Consider the following 10,838-nt stretch of genomic DNA (forward strand, 5'->3'; position numbering starts at 1 on the left):
CCGTGTCCCCTGCGTTGGCAGGCGGATTCTTAACCACTGCGCCGCCAGGGAAGCCCCATTATTCTTTTTGATACTCAGTTCTCCCTAAATATGGCCAATAACTAATTCCTTGTTCATTCACTCACTCATTCATTGTTCATTCATTCATTCATTCACTCACTTTTTAAATTCATTCACTTTCTTAGTCATTCATTCATTGCTGTTTGAGTTCACACCATTTATGACACCTTCTTTGTAGTAGGTCCTGTCCCTGGCACTGGAAGCACAGACAGAAGTGAACCAGACCCAGTCTCCTGGAGAAGATAGCCACGTGCACAAATAAGCTCAGTTTGAGACGATGAGTGCTGTGAGGAAGGAGGGCTTATGTTGAGGGTAACCAGAAGGGAAAGCCCCTTCCTCTGTCTTGATGATCAGGGAAGACTTGATAGAGAAGGGAACTCTGGACTCCACCTACAAAGGTTGTGAACTTCAGAGAAGGTACAGGGCATTCTGGGCAGAAGGGGGCACATACCAAGGCAAGGAGGTATGTTTGGAGAATAGCAAGACTTCCTCCATGGTTGGTGCATGGAGGGGATTTTGAGAGGAGAGGCTGGAGAGGGTAGAGGGGCCAGGTCACAGAGCTCATGAAGGTCCTGCTGAGAAGCCTGGCTTGCCCAGCAGACCAGGGAGCTCCGGATGGCCTCCCAAGCAATCGTTCAATCATGAATTCTTCCTGAGTGCAACTACATGATGGTTTTATTGTTGAACCTGAAGGACCCATGGTTGGGCCTGTGGATGTTGGTCAAGTCTTTCTCATGGTTCCAAAGTAAATGGAGGCTTTATTCAGACCAATCCTCTTACCAAGAATCCTTGTTCACATCCTGGCTTCAAGATATTGAGGAAGTCTGCTGACACAGTTTAAATCATGAATCTTAGTGCCAGGGACAGGAACTAGTCCTTCCAGCCTGCTTCATGGGTCCTGGTGTCATTCCACAGTAGCACAGGCAGGCTGAGCCCCCCTTCTCATTTATGGGAGACAGCTAATTAAGTCAAAAGTATTTTTGCTAAAAACCTCAGGTACATTGCATGGTGGGCATTTGGACTGAGAGTAGTTAGGAGCATTTAAAGTTTGACAAGCAGAAGTACAGCACATCAGATCAGCATTTAGAAAGAACACCTTCAGTGCAGTGTGGAGGATGGAAGGACGAGAGAGGGACTGGGGCCAGAGACCCGCTGTGGAGACTGTTGCAGTCATCTAGGCTTGAACTGGAGCAGCATGGGTGGCTGCTTCTGTGGTCCAACCACCATCCTCTCTCACCCAGACCATGGCAACAGCTTCTTGACTGGTCTCCGTGCCCCCACTCTCTCATCTGCTTCTCTTCCACTCTCCTCACAGCAGCCAGTGTGATCTTATCAAAAGTAATTCAGGGGTCACCCCTCTGCTTAGAATTCTTCATAGCTTCCTAAGGCTCCTAGGCCATAGTGAGGATCTTTGGTTTTATCCTACAGGGCCCTGCATGACCTGGTTGGTCCCTGCTTCCCTCTCATGAGCCTCTCTCTCCTTTGCCCTCTGAGACGAGCTATGCTGACCGTCTCTCAGTTCCTCAAATGCCCCCCAGACTCTGCTACCTTGGGCACACTTCACATCTCCTTCCCTTCCCCCTGGTTGATTCCCACAACCTTCAGAGCTCAGCCTGAATGTTTTTCAAGCAAGTTCTCCCCAGCTCCCAGACTAGGCCATAACATCCTGTGGTGCCGCGTCATAGCACTTGCCACAATTAGGAATGTTTGTAGAGTTAGTGTCCATCTCGCCCCCGATCCCCACCCACAACATACCGTCCTTGAAGACACGGACTGGGCTTGTCTTGTTCACGGCTGTATCCTTAGCACCTGTTCCTGGCACTGCTATATGCTCAGTAAATTCTGGTGGGAGATCAGAAATGACAAGTGGTCCAACGGGCTTCGTGGAAGCACAGCGCCTTTGCCTGGGTCCTGAGGGTGAGGAGGAGTGGGTCTGGGTGGCGTTCTGGCTCATCTCCCACCCCTCACATCCTACTCTTCGGCCCCCCATGCCAGTTTCAACGAGACCTTCCAGTTTCTGTTCTGGACCATGTTTGGCATGGAGGAGCACAGTGTGGTTGACATGCCCCAGTTTCTGGCGCCGGAATTTGTGGGCCGGGCCCTCTACGGTATCTTTACCATCGTCACGGTCATTGTGCTGCTCAACATGCTCATTGCCATGATTGCCAACTCCTTCCAGAAGATTGTGCGTGAACTGAGGGTGGCTCAGGCCAGAGGGAAGAAGAGAGAAAGGAATGGAGAGGAATAGGATGCAAGGAGTGGAGACATTTGGGTTCCTACTCTGCCTCCACTACTGCCTTGTTTTGTGACTGGGGACAAGTTTTCCTCTCTAGGCCTCATTTTCCTCATCTGTAGATTGAGGGTCTTAATGATGTTATTATTTTCTCCAGATACAAGTCTAGTGCTCTTTCCACCTTATGGTGGGGAGGAAGGATGTGTTGTGGAAAAGTAGGTGGGACCGTGAGAAGGGAGAGGGAAGGAGATGGATGGGTTAGGGTTTGTGGCTGGAGAATAGGCTGGACGGAACTGGATGTCAGAAGCATGAAAGATGGTGGGGAGGAAGAGGGGAAGGGGGGTACAGGCAGGGGAAATGTGGGTGATAGGTGGAGGTGCAGATAAGAATGGGGAGAAGAAAGAGGTTGGAGAAGAAGAGACATGAGGGCTGGGGGGAAATGGGGCAGACTGAGTGGGCAGGAGGGCTAGGCACCAAAGTGGTCCTTGTAGAGCCCCTGCCTCCTGGGCCCCAGGACGCTGCTGACGTGGAGTGGAAGTTTGCTTGCTCCAAGCTCTACCTGTCCTACTTCCGAGAGGGCCTGACACTGTCCGTGCCCTTCAACATCCTGCCCTCCCCCAAGGCTACCTTCTATCTTCTCAGGTGATAACCTCAGAGCTCTCACTCCCAAGCCCCCAGCACTCAGCACCCCTACCCCAGCTCCTGCCCCACTAGCCTAGACCCTGTCCTCTAACTAACCCCTTCCCTCCATCTCAATTTCTCAGGAGAATTTTCCTTTTCATTTGCTGTTGCTGCTCCTGCTGCAAAACCAAGAAGCCAGACTCTCCCCCAATCCCCACCTTTGTGAGTATCTCCTCTGCCTGCTGTGGGTCTTCCTCACACTGGGTCTTCAGCTGTATTGCCTATACCATCCACTTGTCCGAACACCCCTGGCTTGTCTGTCTTTCCTGGTATGTCTCCCAGAAAGCCTGCTCCCAATTCCTGCTCTCTCGTATGGCTTGCCTTTCCCTCTTCCTGGCTCTGGCCATTTCCTAAATTTCCAATCCTGTGTCACCCAGCTCGAACAGAAGTTCATGCCACCCTCCTCCCAAGCCGCCAATACCCCATAAGCTTTAGGCAAAACTTTTTGCCCTAAACAGGGTCAAGATATCGTTGAACGTTTTTCAGAGTAACGTGTTAAGAAGCCAAGGGAAGAATGCCCCACAAACTGGAAATTAGAAGGTGGCTGAGGCCTGAGAGAGGAGGGCAGGCCTCCAAGGCACTAACTTACCTCTCATTATCTGCTCCCTAACTCAGTCTGGCTTGGCATGGGACCCCCTGCTAATTCAGATAGCATTACTGCCAGGTCTGTAGGGGGTCCTATCTGTTCCCCTTAAAACATGTTACCTGAGGGTCTCTCTAAGACAGGGCCTCCAGGTCAGCTCTGCGAGGCCACAGGCCAACTCTGAAGCTCTGAGGCCCCTGGATCCCCAGGTGAGGAAGGCCTTCCCTTATCTGATTGGTCAACAGTTTGTTTAACAAACACTTATCAAAGCACACCAATTCTGGAAATAAAGATATGCAGAACGGTGGTCCTTTGAGGTGCTGACAGTCTAGAGCATCAGAAGGAAATGGACTGTAATTGTGCATGATGACAAACTTATGATAGAAAGAAGCACAGGGGGCTATTGGAGCAGAGAGGAGAGGCCCCAGACCCAGCCTCAGGAGTCAGGGAGCTTCCCAGAGACCTTGAGGGCAGAGTAGAATCCTGAAGGATAAACAGGAGGTTGATGGGCAGGTACGGTGGAGAAGGGAGTTCTAGGCACAGGAAATAGCATGTGCAAAAGCATGGAGAAAACATGACATTTACAAGAAACTAAATGCCAAAGGTTCCCAGTTCCCACCATCCTGGCTCCAGGCTATCCTGCATGGTACCTCTTACACCCTAATGGATCTCAAACTCCACATTCTGGAATTATCACCCTTTCCCCCTGACCACTTCCTGGCCCTGTCCAGGCTGCCAGGTGATGTATATTTGCAGACCCCATGTCAGGGCTGCTTCCCCTCTAGGGTGCAACTCAGCATCTTCACCTGAAGTTGTATTCAGTTCTCTGGGCCTGTGCTGGGAGTCACTGAGTCCTGATGGATCCCACTATACCAGCCAGCTGGGGGTCTCCCCCACCCTCCACTGAACCCCCAATGAGGTCCCACCCCTCCTCCAGCTGCCCCCCACCTCACTAGCCTGCTCTTTGGTGACCCCATCAGGTGTCTCCTCCCACCTACCCTGCACCTTAGGAAATGGCTTTTCCAAAGCTCTTATTCCTTATTTCATACAAGAAACATGCTTTATATACTCTGCAGCTGAAAGGACCCATCATTCTCTCTCATGCTTCTGCTGTACCATGTCTGTCAATCCTGTCTCTCCTTTTAAAATATTTAAGAAAAGGCTTTGCTTTTTTACATTATAAAAGTAAATAGGCTAGGGACTTCCCTGGTGGTCCAGTGGTTAAGACTCTGCACTTCCACTGCAGAGGACGTCGTTTTGATCCCTGGCCAGGGAAGTAAGATCCCGCAGGCCACACGGTGAGGCCAAAAAATAGAAGAAAAAAAAAAAAAAGTAAATAGGCTAACCATAAAATATTTAGAGAGCTAAATAAATACAGATAAATAAAAATAACTATTTCCTAAGCATTTAGAGATCCTCTACTCCATGCCAGGGAAGTACCAGCCTGGGAAGTAGGCGTTATCACCATCTCCACTTTAAATCTGGAGACCTTCAGCCTGAAGAAGTTGAGTAGCTTGCTCGAGGCACACAGTGGCGAAGTGACCGAGCTGGGATTTGAGCCTGTCTTCTGAGTCCAGCACTTTGCCTACTTCACCTCTGCTCTCTCTCTCCTTTATCTGCCCCAGATGCCCGACTTGCCCTCCTGGTACTGTCCTGAGGCCTAAAACTGGACCCCGAACTAATCATTCTAATTTGCATGATGATTTCCATCTCATATGCATGAGCTGGTCCAAGGAGATGCCTCCCCACATCTCCTAGTCTCCCCTCTGCGGAATTTGAAGGACAGTGTTAACCTGCACTAACTCAACTCAAGAAAACCAAGGTTGGGTTGGTGGCAGGAGACAGCTCAACTCTGCCTTGCTCAGCATTTCTCTCCACCCACACTCTGCTTCTCCTCCTAACCCTCACCCACCTCCCACCCTGGTTCTCTTGCACTCAGCCATTCCACCCCTTCTGGCCTCCATCCAGACTACCTTCCAGGTCTGCATGAGGGTCTAGATGTGTGGCCTTCAGGGATAGAAAAGTCTGCACAGACTTTGCCTCCACCTTTATTGCCTGGGGGAGGATGCAGTGACTAGAGAAAAGCTGGGGGTGAAGACTCTCGCCCTCCTGTCTTCCCATCCCAGGCCAATCCTGGGGCAGGGGCAGGGCCTGGGGAGGAAGAGCGTGGATCCTACTGGCTTCATGTCATCAAGGCTCTGGTACAGCGCTACATAGAGACTGCGCGGCGGGAGTCTGAGGAGACCCGTCGGAAAGGTTAGTTGCTCCCCTCCAGGCCTTCCCCATTCCTGTCCCTTGCTCAGCTGGAACACCCAGCCTCACACCCCTCCAACCAGCCTGCAGTTCTCTATGTGGCCCCCCTCCAACCCACCCTTGGAAGCCACAACCTGCCCAGATTGTGTGGGCCCTTGCACTCAATTACCCTTGTATCTGTTTAGACATTTATTACACTCACTTGATTTAATCCTTCATTCCCGCCTTCATTCTTGTGTTCATTTATTCTCTCATTCACTCCCTTACCCATTCACTCATTCACCTTATTCATCATTCAACCAGGGTTCATTCCTATGTCCCCTCTGTTCCCAGCAGGGACACATAGGAAGCTTTCAGTCTGGTGAGGAAGAGAAACCATCTCACTAGGCAGAAAGTGCTTAGAAAAAAAGACACAGATTGCAGTGGGAGCCCAAAGAAGAGAAAGAGTCTATCATTTTGAGAGGCTCGTGGGAAGGTAGAAGGATAGAGTACCAGAAGCTGGAGAAAGAGGAGGTGGAATCAGAACTGGGCTCTGAGGGTGGTTATGAGCTGGACAGGTGTAGATGGGGAAGAAGGCAGAGGGGGCAGATGTACAAATCTCTACCCATTAGCAAATTTCCCATCCTTATGACTCCTGACCCCTTCTCTGGTCCATAAGACTTTCCTTCTTGGTATCTTCTAAACTCACCACCACCCCAGCCCTGCTGATGCATCTGCGCCTGACTCGGCCTGCCCACCTGACCCACATGCCATAAGCCAGTCCCTCACTTCCTCCAGTTCTCCTGCCTAGGACCCCCGGCATAAATGTCCCCTGGGGTTGTGCTGAGGGTAGAAGTGGTCCAGGGCAGGCTCATCTTCTGAGTTACCTCCCCATCACTACTGCCACGCCCCACCCTTCCCCAAGACCTGGGCAACAGACTGACAGAGCTGACCAAGACAGTATCTCGACTGCAAAGTGAGGTAGCCGGTGTGCAGCGGACTCTGGTGAAGGGAAGGCTGCGCCGGCCACCGGATGGTGCCAGCATCCTCTGTCGCTCCATCACCCAAGTGTGCAACAGCTTCCAGAACCTGGGCCCTCCCATCCCTGAGACCCCAGAGCTGACAGTGCCAGGGATTGTGGGGACCCAGGTGTCTTCAGAAACTGGGCTTCAGGACGCAGGCAGGGCCAGGACTCCAGCATCTGGAGAGTCTGGCCCCTCCTCCCCAGCTCACATGCTAGGGCACAGGGAGCAAGAATTAGAGGGGGCTGGGGACGTGCCCCAGGAGGAAGACCTGGGAACCAAGGAGGGGTCCTGATGCAGTGGGAGGGTCCCGTCTTCTGTTGCTGAGTAGAACAGCCTAGATGGGTGAGGGTGGGGCTCAGTAGGAGCCCGTGCTGCTTTCCTTGCCTCAATAAAGCCTCTGTTCTGGATGTCAGATGCCTCCAGAGTGTGTGAGAATCTCTGTCTCTTGATGTTTTGAGATCCCCAAGCCCAAAATGAACCCTTGTGGGAGCAGGGAAGAGAGAAATGGCTTGCTCTTGGGTCCCAGATATCTGGGGCTTAGGATCCTACTTTGAGTTCCTTCAATGTTTGGTGGAAAGGGTTCTGGACTAGGAGGTAAGGGTCCTGGTTTCAGCACTACCTCTCTGACCTTCAGCAAGTTGCTTCCTTCCTTGGCTCTGCATTCCTCATCTGACAAATGGCCTAGGAAGCCATCTGTCCCCCTTCCTGCCTTCAGGGCTGTTGTGAGGAACCTCTGTCTATTAAAGCGTCTGGGTTTGCAGGTTACAGTGTGTGACAAGGGTCTGCACTGATACCATGTCTAAAAGTGATCAAAAAGTCATTCTTTTTAGCCCCTCAGTCCCTGAGTCCCATATGGCCAGAGCAGGGCAGACGGTCTAGTCTCATGGAACAAACCAATCATGAAATTTGAGGTCACCACACTGCAACACTGTTTAATCCAGTGGCTCTCACAGCACTACCCTTGCTTGTCCCCTGGAGTCCCTACCACATAGCGGGGATCCCTCCACCCTACCATGGCCTCAGATCCTCCAACATCCTGGCCGGGGAGATGGCTGCAAGGTCTGGGTCCGAAACCATGTTCTGGCTTCTCCAGGCTCTTCAAAGCCTCTCATCTTCATATGGATGTCATCATTTCCCAGGACTCCTACATGGCAGGCACTGAACTTTCAGAGCCCAGCTCCTAAGAGCTGGAACCCCTAAGAGGCCAAGGGCAGGGTCTTCCAGGAGAGCAGAGAGAAGGCCCCCTTGGAGAGTGAGTCGGCCTGTCCTCCTGCTGGAGAGAGAAGAAAAGGTGGTGAAGGGTCAGCAGGGCCAGGGGGAGTCAAAGCAGCTGAGGGAGGGGCAGGAGGGTGACTCACTTGGCACAGACTCACAGCTCGGCCTCTTCTTCGCTGCAACAGACAGCACAGTGAGGCCTCCATGCAGACAGACCCTCACACCCCAAACTTCCCTTCTCACCAGGCCCTGGCACGGCCATTCCCAGTCTCAATCTAGCTTTCCCTTGTGCTAAATACAAACTTCTGACTTCCCTTCCTCCTTCTTCTTCCAGGAGATCTTCCCAGATTGCCTTTCCATCCCTGCTACCATCCTGGCCCCACTCTGTCCCTGCCTCAGCACTTGGGAATAGTGCATGTGTTACACTATTACGCCCAGGGCCTCCTGAGATCTGAAGCAGCACTCCTGTCACTTTCCTCTGCTTATTGCCCCCCTTAACCAGGTTCTTTTGGTCTTTTAGACTGTACAGCAGAAGGAAACTTTCAAGGACCTTTATAGAATCATCTGAGAATATTCACAGATCCAGAAAACACTTACAGGGCCTTCTCTGAGCTGGCAAAACCTGAGTCACAGAGAAAAATAACTCCAGCTAACTTCTAGCCCTCAACTTCCCCATTAATCACGTGGGCCTCCTGAAGGCCCTGGGGACTGAAATAAACCAGGGACATCCTGCCAGTCCTGCTTCCCTCATGCATGGCTCACCACCCAGATAGGCGCAGTTGAAGTGGCTGCACATCTGATTATTGCTGGAGAGAGTCACCAGGTTCCGGGCTCCATCCTGGGAGAAACTGGTGACCAAGAAGACTTCATGCGGGGGGATCAGCACCTCACGCTCCTTGGGAAAGACAGACAGGGCCTGGATCGGGACCCCAAAGCAAGTCCTTATAGAGAAGATGGTGGCATTACCAAATCTGCGGGCCACTGCCTCATCCAGGGAGCTGGAGGCAAACTGGCCTAAGCGGACAGAGCCCCCCAGCTCCTTGGGTTCAAATCGAATGGCGCCCATGCCTCGGAACACCACCTGCCCAGGTTCCCTGCTGCAGTCCCTACTGCCCCGCAGCAGCTGCAGGGCCCGGGTCAGGTAGAAATGCAGGGCCTTGAAGGGGAAGTGCTGCATGTAGAACTCCCTGGAGTCACCGCCTGTCCGCACAGCCTGGTTCAGCTCCCGGTATAAAGGGTTGGATGAGTTGGTGTAGACCATGACGGCGATTCCGTGCTGGGTTTTGAAGCCAGGAGGCAGGCTGAGCCCTGGCCACCTTTGCTCCCAGGCCTTCTGGGCTGTCTCCCAGGACTCCCGCAGCCTGGTATGGTTAGCCATCTCCTCCGCTAGCAGATGGACTGCCTTCTCCTCCATCTCCTCCGAGCAGCCCACATAGGCATCATCGAAGGTGTTTGGAGCCAGGCTCAGGTTCTGGATGGAAACATTCTGGGCCTATAGAGGTAAGGAAGAGAGGAGCCACACAGGAAAGGGTGTAAGTTCAGGGTACTGGGCAGAGATCCTGGTGGCAGATCAGTTCAGAAACACAGAATCTCATTTCTATGCCCAAATATCTGGGGTGTGAAATTTGGCAAGAGCTCAAGGGCTTAAATAACAGGCACTGGAGCCAGACAGACATGGGTTCAAATCCTGGCTTCACCACCTACAGGCTATGAGATCTTGGGTGAGTCTCTTAACTTTTCTGGACCTCAGGTTCTCCACCTATAAACTGAGGATACTTCCAACCTCACAGGGTTATTGTAAGGATAGCATATAGATCCTCACTTGTGTACTAACTAAGAGGGGTCATTTATCATTAGAGAGGTTCCCGCACTCAGTGGGACGTGGGGCTGGAAGACTTCCAAGCACCGTTCTGGCTCTAAGACTCAGTATGCAGGTGACATAAAAACGTACGGCCAGTCTCCAATTACCTGACCCCATCCCCATCCTCAGACTCTTTCCCCCTCACACAGGTGCTAGACACCACAGCAAGTCACTGTCAGCTCTGAGACTCTGAGCCCTCTCCTGCTCTAGAAGCCCTCATCCTCAAACCTGGAGGTGGGGATTGGGAGGAGGTCAAGCCCTGGTCTGGGAGGGGCTGCGGGAGGGCAGTACACAGGTAGCCCAAAGGAGTTTGTTAGGCTGGGCCTGTGGTGGGAGATGGGAAGTGAGAGGAGAAAGATGCAGGCAATCCCAAGGGAGGACCATAGAAGGAAGGAGGATCACAGCAGGACCGGTGGGTGGAGGTCGGGTTCTGGGAGATGGAATGGGAAGTTGGGGCTCCCTATAGGGATGGAGGTTCCTGAGAGGAAGAGGATTAAGAGGAATGGCATCCTAGAGAAGCGTCCCTGCGAAGGCTCTTTGAGGAGTCAAGCCCCGCGTCCACCCCAACTGTTCCCTTTGTGGCAGCAAATGGTTCCCCCCAGTTACCTGCCAGGGGGCGTTAATGCGCATGCCGCTGAGGGTGTGGATGCCAAGGCAGCTAAGGGCGATCAACAGAGCCACCAACATTATTCCTCTGGGAGACGTGGAGAATGAGATCCCGATGAGGGTGGGACCAGCGACGGTGGAGTCTTGGCTTCGATGGGCTGGGGGACAGAGAGTTGGAGAGTTTCTTCTACGGTGTGAGGGGTCCCTGGTCTAGGACTTGGCCCGGCGGGGCGCGGGCGGTGCCCAGAGCAGCCCTAAGTATGTGGGCAGGGCTTGGATTTTATCCTCCACCCCCCACCCCATCCCCGCCTCCACCCCAGCACAACCCCAGTCTCAGCTCCC

General features: G+C 52.6%; 2 protein-coding genes across 4 annotated transcripts in view; one reads left to right on the top strand and one right to left on the bottom strand.

Moving 5' to 3' along the window:
- The window catches only part of XNDC1N (XRCC1 N-terminal domain containing 1, N-terminal like), a gene marked incomplete at its 5' end in the record, with an annotated part of 37,854 nt that extends 30,628 nt beyond the window's left edge, over window positions 1–7,226 (top strand). Inside the window, 5 exon segments of the mRNA XM_082476780.1 lie at window positions 2,056–2,305; window positions 2,664–2,935; window positions 3,058–3,136; window positions 5,684–5,813; window positions 6,715–7,226. Of these exon segments, the coding sequence (XP_082332906.1) occupies window positions 2,056–2,305; window positions 2,664–2,935; window positions 3,058–3,136; window positions 5,684–5,813; window positions 6,715–7,106 (1,123 nt within the window).
- Window positions 7,227–7,719: 493 nt separating this feature from the next.
- Window positions 7,720–10,768, bottom strand: ART5 (ADP-ribosyltransferase 5). Of its 3 annotated transcripts, none has more exons than XM_082411440.1 (4): window positions 10,497–10,766; window positions 8,792–9,521; window positions 8,173–8,205; window positions 7,720–8,084 (listed from the first exon to the last, which is right to left on the bottom strand). In XM_082411440.1, the coding sequence occupies exons 1-4, from the start codon at window positions 10,575–10,577 to the stop codon at window positions 8,011–8,013; spliced, it is 918 nt and encodes a 305-aa protein (XP_082267566.1). In that variant the 5' UTR covers window positions 10,578–10,766; the 3' UTR covers window positions 7,720–8,010. The 3 variants fall into 3 exon arrangements, with proteins under 3 accessions (XP_082267566.1, XP_082267565.1, XP_082267567.1); XM_082411439.1 differs by having other exon boundaries at window positions 7,720–8,087; window positions 10,497–10,765; XM_082411441.1 differs by lacking the exon at window positions 8,173–8,205 and having other exon boundaries at window positions 7,720–8,087; window positions 10,497–10,768.
- Between the last annotated feature and the right edge of the window lie 70 nt (window positions 10,769–10,838).

This window comes from Balaenoptera physalus (genome assembly GCF_965194825.1).
Source record: "Balaenoptera physalus genome assembly, chromosome: 10".
NCBI lineage: Eukaryota > Metazoa > Chordata > Mammalia > Artiodactyla > Balaenopteridae > Balaenoptera > Balaenoptera physalus.

Coding starts and splice junctions, on each gene's coding strand:
- ART5 (XM_082411439.1), bottom strand. CDS start 10,577: ATGTTGGTGGCTCTGTTGATCGCCCTTAGCTGCCTTGGCATCCACACC. Junction 9,522..10,496: donor GCATTAACGCCCCCTGGCAG/GTAACTGGGGGG, acceptor TTACCTCTATAG/GCCCAGAATGTTTCCATCCA. Junction 8,088..8,172: donor GAGCTGTGAGTCTGTGCCAA/GTGAGTCACCCT, acceptor TTCTCTCTCCAG/CAGGAGGACAGGCCGACTCA.